Here is a 19199-nt window from a genome sequence, read left to right as displayed (position 1 = left end):
GGCTGCATTATCAAAGCCAGGTTTGGAGCATTCACATCATGTGTCCTTTCAATTAAATCCTGCTGTGGAATACCAGTCCAGTTACTTATGCTTTCATAAAATGAGTGCAATCTGTTTCTTCCAGTTTCTTTGGTACAGAAGAAAATCTCAGGTTGTGTGTGCTTTTGTCCTCTACCTCCAGCTTCTTCCATTTCCCAGCCTTTTATTTGAGTTGATGTACTCCTTCAATGTTTCATTTATTTTAATCATCTCCGAGCACATTTGACTTTTTTCCCCTCTAAATTACTGGAAGCCATCTCATGCCAAAGCTGGAGCTTGAATTGCTTTTTGCTGAACAGCTGCAGGATTCTTCCAAGTCAGTGTGTTCTCCACCTTTTCTAGTTTTCTTTCAGACTCAGTTTCTTTGTTGGCATCCAGGCAGTGTACTTGTTTGTCTGTGACAGAGGTTTGCTAGAATAGATTACTACTGCCCCCCCCCCCCTTTTTTTTTACACTGGGAGAGCTGAAATGAAGCAGTTGATCAGTATGCAGCCATCTTGAAAAGTCTCTTAATATCCCTTCTGGACTCCCTCTAGCTTTCTTTCAGTATGCGTCTTTGCTTACCCTCTCTGCCTGCTTCCCTGTACTGTACACCTCTTTCAGCCATCTTAAGTTTTATGTCCTGTACTCATTTATTTTTTGACCTATCATTAGCTCACATTTTTGCACATGGGATTGTGGTGTTACTTCAACAGGGAATCATCTAAGGCAAAGGTTTATTTATTGCATTTGTTTACCGGGATAAGTCCACTGGGCCTAAAAGAGACCATTTTCAGTGGAGGCCCGGGGAGAAAAGCTCCGAGATACAGAAAAAAATAAACTAATTAGTACAGAAGCAGAAACAGCGTTACAGATAGTAAATATAGTAACATATACAGAATATATACATAAAAGCAGGAATCTAGTTTGTTTGATTACAGCAATATATACAGGAAATATACATTAAAGCAGAATTCAATTAATTCAATCAGATTGGTATAAACAGAGATCAGTATTATTGTACCAGAATCAACAAGTGAAGATAAAAATAAATATGGAGAAAATATCAGTCACTAGTAGCAAAAGACATAGGAGTTTAGTAATCATATAAGGAGAGTGAAGAGATTAGGTTATAGAGCAGGAAGAGTTGAGATGATTTTTCAGCATTTGTTTGAAGGTGGTGGTGCTGCCTGTGTTTCTTATAGAAGGCGGAAGCGAGTTCCATAGTTTGGCAACGGTGAAGGCATAGAGGAGTTGACCAGCAGGTAAGGTGGGCTTATCTACTTTTAGAAGTAGATTTATCCCGCAAGGTGGCTAGCCCTGCAGCAGTAGTTTTTCCACATCACACACTTGTATGCACACACAGTTATGGCCAATTTAGAGCATCTAATCACCAACTTCATTGTCTTTGGAATGAGAGAGGAAATCAGACCACCCAGAGGAAACCCACGCGAACACAGGGAGGGCATGCAGAAGCCACACACAAGGCACTGCAACTGAGAATTGAACCAGGGAACCTCTTGTTGTGAGGCAACACTATCTGCTGCACCACTGTGTCACCTAATCTTCTTCATTAGCTCACATTTGAGGGCAACCACAATTGTGTTTTATTATTCTGTCTTTTCCTACAGCTGTGAGGGCAAACAATTGGGTTTCTTATTCTGTCTTTTCCTACAGCTCTGAGCACTTTACTCCAAACCATTTTACATAGCATATTTACTCCTCTACTTTGTTCCATGATCTCTAAATCTCAGTCTCTCTCACCTCAGCAGCGTCCACTCTTCTAAAAATCCTCCCTATAATCTTTATACCTGCATTCTTGTCACCAGCCAGAACACCACAATGAAAGTAATCACTGACTAACCGTTCCTTCACCCTGGATGCCCCTGACCCCCCCATGCACATAGTACTAATTAGCAGACCATTGTTTCACTCCCCCGCCCACCCTGAAAATTGAAACCTTCCAGTCTCCTCCTGGCAAAATCAGATCACCCAGAAATAGAGATGACTTTGTACTATCCTATTGTTTCTTAATTCGTTTCTCATATTCCTCCTCCGTAGGTGTGTATGAGGGCTCGCGGACTGCCCCAACTTACAAGCATTCCCAGTCCTGTAGTTTAACTGTCAGGGTGCTTTGTCCTAGGCTCAAAACTTGCCTACTCCCTTGCTCTTGAAGTACTTGTTCCTCCTCTTGACAACACATATGCTGCATTTATGCATACCACCTTCATTATTCCTGAATCTATATTCCAACATATCTGACCCTCCCACCTTTTCACTGGACCATTTATGTGATACCAGCACTATCTGACCTAATAGCACTATCTGTGGCTCCAACCTTTAAAAAAAAAAAAAAAACAAACCTTGCAATGCGTACTAATACTACTAGACATGCTCCAATTTATCCAGCTCTTCTGATGTCTCTGATGGTCAGTTTTCCCATCTTTCTATTACCCATATACTTGTGTCTCACTTTTGCCTGCTTCCCTGACACCCGCCTACTTACCTTTTAGTTTAATGGTACAACCCTGATGTCAATCCTTCCATTTCAAATATAAATATTACTGCCCTTCATGGGTTAAGATGGATCCATTGGATAAGGATGGCAATTACTCCAGGTCTTCATCCTTCTTAAAATCCCAAGCCATTTTTATTTATCCAATGTTGCAGTCAATAACTGCATGTCTTACTCCTCAATGTGCTAGGTGCTATCTCAGGTAATACTTTGGAGAACACTATCCTCAAGTCCTGCATCTTGGAATTATACTGTCATCTCCAGTCACCAATGCCATTACCATTTCAGCTGTCTCAGTTTGGCAGATCAGTGGCATCTGCATGCAACCAACCCTCCCTTATGCTTTACTATGTATGAAGTCAGGAGTCCAGTTTCACTTGAACCTAGTCTCCCATTTCCCTGACCAAGACTCTCACTACCTTAAGGAATGTTAATCACCAAAACCCTTTTTCTGTCCCAACCCTCCTTTTTCCTGCCCCATGCCACAAACTATAATGTGCAACATTTACCTCCACCAGTTTCACCATTCATACACACTGTCTGCATCCCTTCCTATGCTATAACAGATACTTTCTCACAACTCTATACTCTCCCAACAAGCTCAGATCCAGCTTCCTCCAATATCCAAATCTCCCAGAATTAGTCAGCTGTCCCACTTCCTAAATACAGCACCTGTTTTGTTTGCACATCCAAACTTTATAGCTTCTTCAATATGCTATGCCACTTAAGGATACCTGCTAAGCCCTATGGGAGAAGTTCTCAGTAACACCACTCATTGGTAATCTAGTAACATGGAACTCCAAAGTCAAGTTGTGAATACACCAAGAAAAATAAATCTCCAAGGAGCATTACTGAATGATGTTTTCTTTGACATGGATGATAAACACACATTAATAGTGTCATCACTAAGGATTACAAAGACAACTACACTGAATTTTACTTTATTACATTTGTTAACCAGATATGTCCGACTGGGTCAGAAGCCAGTTTTCAGCGGAGACCCAGGGAAAAAAGCTCCCCAATAATACATCCAACAAACATGCATAAACTATAGCAAACAGAACAGAATTATTTTACAGTATCAAGTAGTAGTACAATGCAAGGTCCCGTTTATAGTGGAGATCCAGGGAGAAAGCTCCACAGTAGTACACCACAACCAAGCAGTAGTAAATATAATACAATCAGAAGAACAGTACAATCACAGTACAGAATGAGCAAACAGTAAAGTGATTAAACTATAGTTTACGATAAGGAAGTTAGAAGATCAGGTAAGAAAGGTAAATAAAAGTGGAGAAAAAAATTAACCTGGGGAGTGACAGGAGCATAGCCAATGACTGGTAATGTGTTCCTTTAGGAGTGATTTGAACTAGTCATGTACTGGATTTTTTGTTATGGTCTCTAGAAGGGTATTTCAGAGTTTGGCTATTCTGTGTGACCAGAGGGAGTTCCCCATGATGGTTATGGCAGTTGGATACCTTCAGTAAAAGTTTGTTGGAAGATCTGAGATTAGTACTACGTTGAACTAAAGAGGAGATGGCAGGGCAGTTGCTGGTATGGTACATTATTTTATGGGCTAAGGTTAGATGACAGAAGAAAGGTTGGGGAACTCTAGCCAGTTTAATACTGAAAGAGCTGAGCAGAGGTGGGATGTGTGGGTGATTAGTGGCAAATTTAGCAATCATATTGTAACATGATTCTAGGTTGCTGAGGTCATATTTTCAAAGGTTAGTAAATATGAGAGCCATAGAGAAGGGTAGATAGGTGTGTGCGATTAGTGGTCATCATGGAATTGGGAATGGTTTGGTCCTGTATAGGGTACCTAGTTTGATGTGGGCTTCTTTGATAATTTGGGCAATATGAATATTAAATTTGAGGTGGTCATCTATGGTAACACCTAAAAGTTTAGTGTGGTTAGTGGGGACAATTTTGGTTCCGTTAGCAGAGAATTGATAGAGGGAGATGGGAAGTCTTGGGTTTTTGTTAGGATTTCAAATGAGTTGGTGTTGAGATAGGCAAGTTTCAATGTCCTGAAAAGAAGACTGCATTTTAAGTTGGAGTTCTTGCGGTGAGAAGGCTGAGCAGATAAGGGTAGCATCATCTGCATACTGTATTATGGAGGCATGTTAAGTTGTTGTATTGAGGTTGTTTGTGAATATGATGAAGAAAAATGGGCTGAGAATTGAACCTTGGGGTGCACCCAAGGAGGAGGGGAGTGGGGAGAAGTTTTCCCACTTTGTTGTCGATTGGAAAGAAAGCTATGGAGCCAAGTTAGTGAGGATAAACTAAGGCCATAAGAAGACAATTTTAGTAGAAGCTGGTGGGATATGGTGTCAAAGGCTTTAGACAGAAATATGGAAGAAACAAGCTGGCCTTCGTTCATGAGATGGTGGATGGTGTTAATGAAGATTAGGAGGGCTGTGCTTAGGTTTAAAACCATACTGAGAGTTGGAAAGGAGGTTATTGTTAAGAAAGTAGCTTATGAGCTGGTTGCGGATGCATTTTTCTAAAGTTTTTGCAAGGGGGAAAGGATGGCTATGGGACGATCGCTGGGTATAAGAGATTTTCCACAAGTGGGACATATTGTTCTGGAATAGAGCGGTTGATCAAGATTGAAATGGGGTATGCAATTGAAGGGATTGAAAGTTTTGGAAATTCATTAGGGAATTTGCAGCTGTGCAGCATGGTTTGAGTTTGGACAAGAGAGTTTTTATGTAATTAGTTTGTATGGATGAGAAGGGGCTGTGATTCTCTATGGCTGGGGTGGTAGAGTAAGTGGCTGAGTTGGTTGGCTGTCTAGAAGGGAGGTGATGCTGTTGATAAAGTGGGGGCTAAATTGAGATGAAATAGGGACTGAGTCATTTGAGGTAGCAGGAGGGGGGTAGAGGTACATCCTGGGTTGAGGAGCTGGTTGATGGAATGCCAGAATTTTTGAGGGTCTATATTGGCTTTTCTGCTGAGGATAGGGAAGTACACTTGTTTGCCTCTCTTTTTCTTGTTAAGTTTCTTAGTTGTTGATAGCTAAGGACGTCAGATTTGTCTTTGGATGTATGACAAGCTCACCAGGCTTTATATGTCTACGTCTCATTAGTAGTTTGGTGTCTTTGGTTAGCCATGGGTGGGGCTTTTTTTTTTTTTTTTTTTTTTTTTTTTTTTTAAGTACGAACTTTTGTGATAGGGGCTAGATTATTAAGAATTGTAAGAAAGGTTTTGTTGAAGTACTGAACAGCATCATCTAATTGTAGGTGTTTTAAGTGAGGACCAGTTAAATTGTTGGAGTACAAGGTTGAAAATAGTGGGGGAGAAATTTTTCTTGGAAATGATGCATTTGTAGAGGATGTTGCTTTGGGTAGTCACGTGTTTCCTGTAAAGAATGGTTGGACAGTGGTCACTGAGGGAGTCTTGTAGGCACCCGGCTAAGAAGCCTAAATTAGGTTTGTTAGTTAAGATCCAGTCTAATGTTGACTGCTTGTTGAAACGTTTGTCAATACGAGTCAGGCAGTTTATTATTTGGGAGAAGTTGGAGATTTATACATTTGGATGGGTTATTAGTAGTGGAGGAGTGCAAATACAAGTTGAAGTCACCAAGAACAGTTTCTTGGGTGAATTTAGTAGCTGCACAGGAAAGTAAATTTTCTATAGTGGAAAGGTTATTGCTGGGAGGGAGGCTGCGATTATTGCTTTGTTAGGGTTGATTTCAAGGGTGGTAGTTAATATATCAGAGTTGGTAGGTGGATAAGATAGCATGAAACTCGCTGGTCTTATTTATGATGCTACTGCACTGAGGATTAATAGGAGTAGATCGAAGTTAGATGCTTTTTGGAAGGGGGGTGTGAGTGATTGAGTACAGATGGTGGGTGTGGGGCATGAGGAAGATGGGTAGGTGTTGAGCAATATCATACAACTAGACAAGTACTGCTAACTCCCTCTCTTCAATAATGTAAAGTGGTTGCAGCATTAAACTACGCTGGAGGATAAGGTCCTTAACTGCATATCATAATGTTTGCTTCTGTGTGGCCATTTTCTTACTGCACCTACACTTTAATTAAAAGCAGTGATACTGTAAAACCTAAAACTCAAAATTTAAAATTTGAGTAAAGATAAAAATGATTAGGAAATAAACTGTTTAAAAACCACCATGAAGAAATCAGTGAAATATGCGAAATTATTTAATAAAACAAGGTAAAAAAATTAATATTCTCCCTCTAGCGCCTCAGCAAAATGCCTTTACAGAGTACACCACTGTCTCTTTACATCACTCTATTTATACATCCATTAATTAATCAATTACATAATTTACCAGAATTAAACTTCAACAGCATACATCTCCAATTATATTCCCTGTTCATCCCCCCAGGGTAAATGGTACCATACTTAGCCTTTAAGTTCTTTGGATCACTATTATGTACTTTAAAATGGGCTGCTACTGGATTAACATCTCTGCCCTCAACATCCCTTATATGTTCCCTTATTTTTGCTGTGAAACCTCTTACTTTCAACAATGTAATAGCTTTTACAAGGACAAGATATATAGCATATATTATTCTTTCACTGTGGCATCCATAGTCCATTAACCTGAAACCTTTTCCCATTAATATAGTCAAAAATATTTGCTACATATGGGCATTTACATTTAACACAGGAAATAGTACCTTTATGTTGCATTTCTTAGTTCATATCCATACTAGGTAACTGAAATTTACTGTGCACTAAAAAATCCTGTATACTTCTCCCCTTGGAAAAAGAAACTCGCAACTGACTAGTATCATATATATGTGTACATTTAACCAATATGTCCCAAAAATATTTCACGATATCAGTTTATCTGAAAAAAGTATACCTAGTAACAAACATGCTTTATCTGTTGTATCTTTAATTTTTCTATTACCACCGCTTATACCCATCTTTGTATAATGTCAAGATAATTTTATTGTTGCTTCTTCTATCCATTCAGCTTTATACCCTCTTTGTAAAAAAGCTTGCTTAGCTTGATCAATTGCTTTCCTTCTTCAGCATTATTACAAAGCCTTTTTATTCACATGAATTCTCCATAAGGAATAGATTAAAGTGTGTGTGGGGGGTGGCAACTTTCCCCATGTAGCATATTATTTTGGTCTTGAAACTTTCTATATATTTTTGTTTGAATATTTCCCTTAACTTTTCCTCTTAAAGTGATGTCCAAATACTGATCAACTTCTACCTGGAGCCCATCAAATTTTATGTTAAATCTATTTTGATGTAATTCTGAAACAAATTGTTCTACTTGTTCTCTGCCACCCCTACATACAAATAACAAATCTATATATAATATTGGACGACATTTCCTAAAATATTATATTTTATATATATATATATATATATATATATATATATATATATATATATATATATATATATATATATATATATAGTTCTTCATATAATCCCATGAAAATATTCGCATACATGGGGGCAAATGCTGCCCCCATTGCAGTTCCTTGTCGCTGTCTATACAATTTACCACTGAATTTGAAAATGTTCCAAACAAAATGTTACCAACTCAATAACAATGCGTGCCAGGAGAATACTTAAAAAAAAAAAAAAATGCAATACTGTCTCCAAGCCAAATGCTTGCTGTACATTTGTGCATAAACTCACATCTATTACTTTGAAAAACATATCCTTTTCCCATTTTACTACTTTTACTTTTTCTATTAGATGGAAAACATCCTTAATAAAAGAAGGTAAAGAAACCACCTTTTTATAAAAGTATTGATGTAAAAAAATGGATAAATTATTGGTAAAATACCCACATCCCAAAACTATTGGTCGGCCTGGTGGGTTACCTGAATTTTTGGGACACAATAAAAATGAGCCATGTAACTCTTTTACATTAAACTTTTACTGTATGTCTTCATACAAAAAGTATCTTAGCCTGTATCCTTTCTGAATGAGATTTTTATATTCTACTAATGCATTTTCATAAACTTCACTTTCCACCTTCTCATATACAATTTCATCTTGTAAATATGCATAGCACATGTCTTAATATTAGGGCTGTACCGAATATTGGCTTCGTATTCACTTCGGTTCCAAATAGGCCAGTATATTCGCATTCGGCTGAATAGTGGCACTCAGACCGAATACAAATAGTGGTCATGTGTCCACATATCTCCATATAGACTGTCCTGTACGTAAGCTCACTGGTGCAACCAGTCTGTAGCTGTAGCGGCAGCATGGTCCGTGTCAACTGGTGGGCTGTCCTTATTCCATAACACTGTACCAGTAAGATTTTACCTACCTTAACATGGAATCAATGGGATGCTGTGTAAAAAAAAAAAAAGCTGTGGTGGAATGTATTGAAGTGAGGTGGCTGGCATGTTAGATCTTTGATGCCTGTGCATGCTAGGCCATGGTTGCACCAGTGAGCTTACTGACATACAGGATAGTCATCAGCATACTACTGACACCGTTACCTTGTAGCTTATTTTTGTATGACCGTATTATAGCTGTAACTTAAGTGAAGTTTACATTTGGGTAGTTCACTGATGGATAAGCAAAGTCCAATTTGGAATTATTTCAAGATATGTGATTATGAAACGAAAGCAATGTGCCAGTTGTGCAAAGCAGTCATCTCTCGTGGAGGTGGATCAGCAGTCATTTACATCTCCACTAAATAATCATTTGTCCTATAAGCATCCTGAGGAATACAAAGAAGTCATTAAGAAGAAAGTAGCAACAGTAAGTGGGACGTTTGACACTCAGCAGACTGGCAAGGTTAAGCAAACAATGAGCAACATGATTGGCAAGAAAAAAACACGATCAATTCATAGCCCTGAGGCGAACAAAATACATTGTGCCATCGCAAAAATGATTGCCATTGACATCCAGGCACTCAACTGTTGATGATAGAGGCTTTAAAGAAATGATTGGTGTCCTTGAGCCTAGACACGTGCTACCAAGCCGCAAATACGTCACTGAAAAAAATCATACCAGAGATGAACAACACAGTGAGGGGCCATGTCCAGACTGCTATCAGTGAAACATGATTTCTCTGTCTAACCACAGACACATGGATGGCACAGACAACAAAATCTTTCATGAGCTTAACTGCACATTGGATTGATGACACATCTGCACGCTTATCTGCTGTCCTTCATGGTCAAAAATTTGATGGACAGCACACCGGGTCTCGAGTAGCTGATACTCTACTTGACATGATGAATCGCTGGAATACTGACAAAGAATGTGTCCACTTGGTCTTACGTGATGGAGGTGCCAACATGGTCAAAGCATTACGGGATGCAGATTTGCCCAGTGTCAGTTGTTTTACCTACACACTGCAGCTGGCTCTGAATGATGCAATTCTGACAGCCATCTGTTGTTGACTTGATAACATTGTCACGGAAGATGGTGGGACATTTTCGACACTTCAAGTGCTACCTTGTGCCTTCACGCCATCCAAGAACTCGGTGTACCAAAACGTCAGCTTCATCAGAACATTGTCACCAAGTGGAATTCAACATATCAGATGTTGGATCAGTTGTTGAAACAAGAGAGCTGCGTCTGTGTACGTTGCTGAATGTGATGACAAATCCAGCAAGGCACTGTCCCTGACAACAAACCAGTGGGCTTTAGCAGCAAGAATTGTTGCAGTTCTTAGGCCATTTGAACTACCGCATGAAATAAGCTGCAACAATTCTCGATTTTCAGTCATCCTACCATCTCAGTTCAGGCTGTCTTGTTGTATCTGCAGAAAGACATAGCTGATAATGGAAGAAAAAAAGACAGTCAACGAACTGATAACATCCTTAACAAGGATTTTTTCCAACTTGTATGAAAATGTCATTTGCACAGTTTCGGCCAGCTTGGATCCAAGCTGCATTTCTTGACACCTGTGTAGCAGATAAAAGCCAAAACAGACATTGTTACTGCAACATTACTGTGGCAGCCAACGTCAATTCAGCCATCTGAAGTTGTTTCTGAAGTGACTAAAGTGAATGAACTACCATCAACAAAAAAGAAAGACAGCAGCAGACAACTTTTGGTCATCTTGGGATCAGTTGCACCCAGTTCGGGCACTGAACAGTGATAATTCTGTCTCCATAGAAACAGAACTGAACAATTTTCTGACAGAACCCTGTGTTCTGAGATACTAACCCACTGAATTGGTGGAAAATGAACATGTCCAGATTTCCAACATCGTGTCATATGCCTAAGCGCAACCTTTCTGCACCACCTATGTGTGTGCCAAGTGAACGTCTTTTTAGTACGGCTGGTGATACCTTCAGTGAAACAAGAAACTGTCTTAATGCTGACAACATGGAACAATTGGTGTTTTTGAAAGCTAATGCAGTATTTCTGAGTTAAATGTACATCAGTAAAAAGTCTGACAGCTATTTGGTCAAGGCTCTGTTGTGGTTTTTTGGCGAGTTAAATGTATACATATGATTATGTATAATAACAATTTCTTACTTTTAGCCCTCGTCATAGTGCAGACAGAACAATTTGCAAAACTGACTTGCTGTTTATTTTGTTTAGAGCTTAGTTCATCTCATAACTTTACTAAAGCAACTATTCGTATTCGGCCGAATAGTTGGTACAACTATTCGTATTCGACCGAATACTGTTAACCCTCTATTCGGTACAGCCCTACTAAATAGTGTATAACTTAAGACTGACAATTTTCCACCTCTATCTGCTGGTTTAAATATTAACTATTTTGGGTAAGTTTCAATAAACTTTGCCATTCTGTTTTACTCAAGTTATACACCACATTATGTTGATTTTCATAAAACATTGACAACTCCTTTTCCACCGTAAATTGGATTAAACTAGAAAACAGTTGTATAACCTCATTTTTGAACGGTGGAATGAAAGCAGTTTTACAAACCATGTTGCTTCCATTAAACTTATAAGCATTAGCACCACTATCCGATTCACATGAATAAAAACTTTCATCTTGAGAACCAATATCTCTGTTACCACTTACATCACTAATAACTTTATCCTACTTACGACCTTTAAAATAATCTTTCAAATCCAGTTTTTAACAAATTTAAAAGCTTCACATTTTATTTCATGAGTCCTTGGTAACGTAGTGGGAATAAATTTTAAACCCTTGTTTAACACCAACAGTTCCTCATAACTAAAATTATGTCCCGATAAATCGACTACATAGTTATTACAAATGTCATTAGTACCACTTGCCACGTTTGAGAGTCTGAGTTGCACGATGACTCCAAGTGATAGTCCAACCCACTTGTCCTGATTCTATCTGGTACGTTTTCGGTTGTTCCCGTTATTTGCCTGTTGACCTCGAAGAGTCTTATTAAACTGTTCAGTATTATTAGGTTCTGGGTAGATGAGTGAAATCCTGTTCATTTTCCCCATCCGTTGAAGATGCCAAACTGCCTCTGGAAGCGGAGAACGACTGGTTAACTCCCTCCTTTTCCTGGCCTTGTTGAAACCTCACCCTCTGACGTCTGCGCTGTTGATTGGTCACTGTGATGAAGGCTTGGTTACGTTGGTAATTTCGCAGATCACGTATGAGTTTGCCTTTTTTATGTTCAATTAATTTTCTCATACGCTACAAGTTTGTCATTAACTCCAGAAAGATAATTGCTTAAAATCTCATTATTAGTTTGTTGCACAATGTTTCTACATAATGATCGGGTTTCTTCTTTTAACTTTACCATGTCTCTCTCAATTAAAATTTTAACCCATTCCATGCTATACTGGTGGGCGGCCACTATCCATCTAGCATGGAATTGTTTATCCTCTTCATCCCCTAAATCAAAAGGGGTCGACAGGCTCTTGACAGCTCTGAGCCCTCTAGGAGTGAAATTAAGTTCATTATATCTTTGTAAACTTTGCAGATTTCTGTTTCTCTAAAAATAAGCCTTTCTACCTGCTCACAAAGTTCGTAGTTCCAGTGCCATAGCTGTTTCTCACCCTCTACCAATGTGCGAGAAAGGATTATCTGAACATAGTCTTCTATCTTCTTCCCATTTATTATATGCCACAGATAAGGTCTCATTAAGATTGTTTTGACTATTTTCCGACACTGCCCCTTGTGCCGCTGGTATAATTTCTCCAGAGTTCACCAAGAAAGTATCGATGGTTCTCAGAGACATCCTGAGAGGTCTCTCTAAACATTCTAGGCAAGTTAACAAAAGATTCACTGGCCATTAAATCCAAATAACCACCAAGAACAGAAAATAGTGTAAAAACCACCACGAAGAAGCCAGTGAAATACTCGAACAACTGATTTAATAAAACAAGGTAAAAAATAAACAATATTTTCCCTCTAGCGCCTCGGCAAAATGCCTTTACAGAGTATACCATTGTCCCTTTACTTCACTCTATTTATACATCCACTAATTAATCAATTACATAATTTACCAGAATTAAACTTCTACAGCATACATCTACAATTGCATTCCCTGTTCATTCCTCCAGGGTAAAGGGTACCATACTTTAAAATAAAATGTTTTTTTCCCACAATTTAAGCTTGACATTATTAACACAAATATCATCTTGTATAACTTGTTCTAAAACTGTAGCCTTTAAGTTCTTTGGATCACTATTATGTACTTCAAAATGGGCTGCTACTGGATTAACATCTCTGCCCTTAACATCCCTTATATGTTCCCTTATTTTTGCTGTGAAACTTCTCTTACTTTCACCAATGTAATATCTTTTACAAGGACAACATATAGCATAAGCCACCCCCATAGTGCCTTTTTTAGGCAAGGCTCAAATTCTAAACCTACCACCCTAGAAAACAAAAATGGGAAGAAACTGAGGGTAATGCTGCTCAATGCCAGAAGTCTAAATCTCAAAATGCACGCACTCGAGGCCCTTCTCAGTATGGAGAAAATCGATGTCTGTGCTGTAACTGAAACCTGGTTCAAGGCTCCTGAGAGCACCCCGGCACTATTAGGTTTTACCTCATATCATGCGTTCTGGCCCCAAAACCCGGACCACACCACAAAAGAAGGGGGTGTATCCATATTCATAAAGGATACCCACACCTCCAGGTTGGTGGCAACGCACGAAGCTTCGGAAACCATCCAGGTGCAACTAACCATAGGCAAAACTGCTCTACAAATTGTAGCATGCTACAGGCCACCCTCTCAAACTCAGGAACCCCACACAGCCTTCCTGAAGACACTGGAGGGTATAAATGTATCTCCAAACACCATCATATTGGGTGACTTCAACTACCCGAATATAGACTGGGAACATTACTCAAGCCCTAACTTTCTAGCCCAACGGTTCCTGGAGTTCATAAATTCAAATGCCATGGAACAGCTAGTCACTGTTCCCACGAGAGGAGAAAATATACTAGATCTCATTGTCACAAACATGGGGACAAAATGCTCCACACCGGAAGTATATCCCTCATTGGTGAGATCTGATCATAAACTAATCTCACTGAAAATCCACATCCCGCCCCCACCCCAAACAAAAAAGACCATAGTGAAGAACTTCTCTAAAGCAAACTTCACACTACTCAAGACTGGTGTGGTATCCTTCAAGGCCCCTGAGCCAGAAGAAACCACAACCCAAGCTGGAAGCCCTTACAAATGCCTTCTATGAACACCTCCAGGACTGCATGGATCAGGCAATCCCAAATAAAACCAAGACTCTTTCCACAAAGGGCAAACGTCCAGTCTGGTGGACCCCAGCCATTAACAAACTTTACAATAAGAGGAGAAAGCTATTACATGATAGAACAAAATCCATAAAAGGAAGTCACCCCTGATCATTATTAGTAAAAAAATACGAGCACTCATAAAATCAACTAAGGCCAGTTTTGAGAGAAAAATTGCCATGGATTCAAAGGACAATCATAAGGCCTTTTTCAGCTATGTTAGGAACCTGGGTGGAAACTCCCAGATATGCTCAGAATTAGTCCAAAATGATACAAAAATCACTGAACCCACAGACATTGCCAACATACTGGCAGACAGGTTCAGTGCAAACTTCACCCCCCTCTCCCCCCCAAAGGAGAGATAACTATCCCAGCTGAGTGTAGCCTCCCGGACATCTCAAATGCGCAGGTGAAAACTGCTCTCTCTAAAGCTAAAAACACAGCATCAATGAGACCGGATGGTGTCCCCGGCTGTGTGCTACACGAGCTAAATGAGGAATTAAACCCGCACATAAGGCTGCTGTTTAATCTCAGCCTTACCACAGGATACGTGCCCAAGGAGTGGCGTACGGCAACTGTGGTCCCACTCCACAAAGGCGGTGCCTCTACGGACCCTGGTAATTACCGCCCAATAAGCTTAACAAGTCTAGTCTGCAAAGCTATGGAGAGGATCATAATGGAGCTCATAAACAAAGATATAGGGGACTTGCAGACATTGGACCCGACCCAGTTTGGCTTTGTCAAGGGAAGATCATGCCTTTTGAACTTGGTCGACTTCTTCGAAACAGTCACCAAGGCCACTGATGAGGAAAGGCAGTCCATACAGCCTACCTTGACCTTGCAAAGGCTTGACACAATACCCCACTCGGGTATTGTAGAAAAACTTACCAGCTTAAATGTAAACCCATATGTCACAAGATGGGTTGCAAACTGGCTTAAGGACAGAACCCACAGGGTTAGAGTTGCTGGCGCTGTGTCAGACTCCAAGCCGGTCACAAGTGGTGTCCCACAGGGCTCGGTCCTTGGCCCCTATTGTTTGGCATCTACTTCTCAGAAGTACAGGCCAACATGGGAGGACTTTGGCTGACAAAGTTTGCAGGCGACTGCAAACTGGGCGCCATAGTGGAAAGTGCATCGGACACGGATATCCTTCAGAAGGGACTCACGGAAACAGATAGCTGGTGCCAGAGCCATGGCCTGAAGTTAAACGCCAAAACATGTATAGTCATACCCTTCTGGAAAAACAAGGTAACCCCAAGCTACCATATAGGTGGCAATCCACTAAGCACAGAAGAGGTTATCAGGGACCTGGGGACCCAGGTTGACAGTGGCCTTTCTTTTGACACTCACATTGCTAAAGTGGTTAGAAAGATCTTCTACATTGCCCACCTGATCATGAAGGGATTCACATCCAGATCTAGTGAGGTCATTGTTCCCTGTACTCTTCACTTATCAGACCAATGATCGAATACAATGCCCCATTCGGGATGTATCTCACCCGACATCTGCAGCAATTGGAGAGACCCCAAAGTTCCTCACCAAAAGGATAAAGGGACTCCAAAATCTGTCATATGCTGCCAGATTGAAGAAACTCCAGCTCTATTCAGTCGCATACCGTCTGCTCAGAGGTGACATGTGCCTGACATACAAGGCCATGTCCAACCCGGAATTAATGGACATGCTCCACCTCAAAAAATCCAAATCCACCAAAACCACTAGAGCAAGCGACTTAAACCTTAGCAGGGATATAAATAGGACGTGCTGGAGGGATAGATTTATCACTCAGAGACTCCCTATGCTGTGGAATAAAATCCCGGTCCATGTGAGGCAGAGCACCTCGCTGACTCTGTTCAAGAGAAATCTAGACCTGTGGATGGGAGATCGTAGGTTTACCCCGGGAATCATATCTGTCTCACTGCTGGACAGAGGCACAACAAACTAATGGGCACAGTATTTTTTCATATAAGGGGTGGCGTAAGCCACAAAAATTTGGGCTAGGCTTATAAATGCCTTAGGGCAGATAGCCTAGTATAAACCTATGAACCTATATATTCTTTAACTGTGGCATCCATAGGTTCCATTAATCTGAAACCTTTTCCCATTAATGTAGTCAAAATTATTTGCTACATATGGGCAGCATTTACATTTACCACAGGGAATAGTACCTTTATGTTGTATTTCTTGGTTCATACCCATACTATAATTGAAATTTACTGTGCACTAAAAAATCCTGTATACTTTTCCCCTTAGAAAAAGAAACTTGCAACTGACTGCTATCATATATATGTGCACATTTAATATGTCCCAAAAATATTTAACTATCAGTTTATCTGGAAAAAAAAGTATACCTAGTAACAAAAAACATGCCTCCCTTCTTATCTGTTGCATCTTTAATTTTTGTATTACCACCTCTTATACCCATCTTTGTATAAAGTCTAGATAATTTTATCATTGCTTCTTCTATCCGTTCAACTTTATACCCTCTTTGTAAAAAAGCTTGCTTAGCTTGATCAATTTCTTGCTTTCCTTCAGCATTATTACAAAGCCTTTTTATTCGTATGAATTCTCCATAAGGAATAGAGTTGTGTGCGTGTGGGGGGGGGGGGGGGCAGGGTGGCAACTTTCCACATGTAGTATATTATTTTGGTATTGAAACTTTATATTTTTGTTTGAATATTTCCCTTAACTTTTCCTCTTAAAGTGATGTCCAACTACTGAACTTCTCCAGTTTTTGTTATCCAAGAAATCATTTACTAAGGGGGAAATCCTGAAAACAATCTTTAAATGTTTAAACACTTAGCAGCTTTGAAGTATACTGGGTTTACCAATATTTTACTAAGCCTAACAACTAAGGTGAGAAAAGACGAGAGTGGCCCCACTCTAAACTGCTAAGTATTCTCCACCAGAACACCCTCTGCTATTAACAGGAAACTGATGCAAAAAACTGCCCTGCTGATTGGGACTTTAATGAGATCTGCTGCTTAAATCTCTGGCCCAAACATCTCACCCCAGGGTCAAGCCCATTCTTCAAGCAATTAGAAATGCTAGCCTGGCTCTGTGGCACATGGTGATGGAGCCTTGAGTGCGAGTCAGGTGACTAAGACTTGATTAGCAGCCCCAACATTGAAGTAGCCAGGTAGGGAGGGAGTAGAGTGAGGGGGTACATGGCCTGTTCACCTCTTCCCAAGGGAACTTCGTGTACTCAAGGGTATACACTGGATGGTGCGATTTCCTTGGTGGAGATGAAGGAAACCTGTTCTGCTACATGAGGTGGGGCAGAGCAGCTCTGAAGGAAATGTCCCATTGTAGAAGCAAGGGAACATCTTCTGTGGACAGCCATTTACATACCCCTCCCTATATCTTGCCAGATAAATGTGGTTAGTTTGAGGAGGAAAAAAAGAATTCCTGAAACTACCCTTGATGACTGTGGTCTCTTCAAGTTAACCCTCACAGCAGTGACAGGAAATAAGTGGGTGGACTGACAAACAAGTTGTGATGACTAAATCTGCATAGGCAGAGAGGAACAAAAAAGAATAAAAAGTGATGAAAATTTTACTGAAAAGTGATATTAAAAATATGTATTACTGTATACAGCTTTTACATTTTATTAAAATGGCTCAAGTGAAAAATATGTTCTTATAACGTAGTTCTAAAGCATTGTGTGTACTTAGCTGTTGATCAGTCATTGACAGAAAAGGATGTAGTATTCTACAGCAAAAAAGAGGGTGCAGTTCCTCTGCAGAGAGCCAAATCAAGCTGATGTCAGTGCAAGATAAATGCATGTGAAATGTAACAGCCTGACAAAATCCAATGTTTAGCATCAGCTAAATTCATCACGTTTTCTAATGATCCTAACTTTAAACATTTTGTAGTGACTTGAATGAGAACATTTAAGGTTGATGCACAATGCAGAAAACCAGGAAATGGCAAATCAGGAATGTCAACAGCTAGTAAAATTCTGCACATACCTGAGAGACTTTAGTACCATACAGGACAGGGCTGATGTGCTCTGTTGCCAAATCAGCACATGCTGACATGCATGCAGTGGCTAACAGAAGAACTACTAATGCCCTCCAACGAGACCACAGAGCAACTGCACTGTGATGATGTCCAGGAACTAAAAACAAAAGCAAAATGTTTTTATTAGAAGGTGCCAGCAGAAAAGACTAAGCTAAAAGTTCATCTACTACATGTACATTAAAAATAAAATTTACTTTAAATACAAGCACCATTCATTAAATGGCCCAAGTTCTGTAGACTAAAGACCCTGGCATACAAAACTGTGTGACCAGATAGACTGCAGAAATACAGCCCATCTAAAGGGCTGAAAAGTACATGTCACAGAATGTCAAATACATTTCTTCATCACTGGCTTCAATGAATATCACTTAATCAGTCTGAGGAAATTAAGTGTGCAATGAAATAAATCCACATTTATAAAACTGCAAGGAGAGAGGAATTCCTCCAAATTAAGCATTTTCTGAAAGGTAAAATTTCTCAAGGGGAAACCATGCCATATATGGCAGTTCTGGGTCACCTGTATTTACCATTCTTAGTGTGATAAAGCTGACATTTAATTTCTCTGGTAACCACTGAAGAAATATATTCAGGGCCTACAATTATTTTGAAAAAACATTAATGTATGCAACAAGGGAAGCTGCGGTGGTGCAGCGGTAGCATTGTTGCCTCACAGCAAGAGATTCTCCCATTCGATTATCAGCTGGAGCGCCTTCTGTGTGGAGTCTGCATTTCCTCCCCGCAGTAGAGTGGCATTCGAAAGACATGTGTAGAATGGGCGTGCCTTCGCTGAAGGTTGGGCGTCGAGCTAGCACCTCAGCACCCGTAAAAAACTACTGCCAATCGTTAGCAGACCGGAGTTCTGCTGTGGCAACCCCTAACTGGGAAAAGCCAAAAGAACAACAACTAATGTATGCAACAAGACGACTTGGGGTAAAGAAATTGACATTGATTTCCCCCTCAGCTGGTGACCAACTTTGTTAACACAAGTCTATCAAATATTCATAACTTGTA

General features: G+C 39.9%; 1 protein-coding gene across 1 annotated transcript in view; it reads right to left on the bottom strand.

Moving 5' to 3' along the window:
• Nucleotides 1–18280, bottom strand: part of LOC122815962 (putative cation exchanger C521.04c) — a 362397-nt gene extending 344117 nt beyond the window's left edge. Inside the window, exon 1 of the mRNA XM_044088849.1 lies at nt 18137–18280. Coding sequence (XP_043944784.1) covers nt 18137–18205 — 69 coding nt within the window. The 5' untranslated portion in view covers nt 18206–18280. The remainder of the gene's footprint in view (nt 1–18136) is intronic.
• Between the last annotated feature and the right edge of the window lie 919 nt (nt 18281–19199).

This window comes from Protopterus annectens, chromosome 11.part0, assembly GCF_019279795.1.
Source record: "Protopterus annectens isolate FY-2018-M chromosome 11.part0, PAN1.0, whole genome shotgun sequence".
Lineage (NCBI taxonomy): Eukaryota > Metazoa > Chordata > Ceratodontiformes > Protopteridae > Protopterus > Protopterus annectens.
Note: the sequence above shows the minus strand (reverse complement) of the source record. Positions and strands in the feature narration are given on the sequence as shown.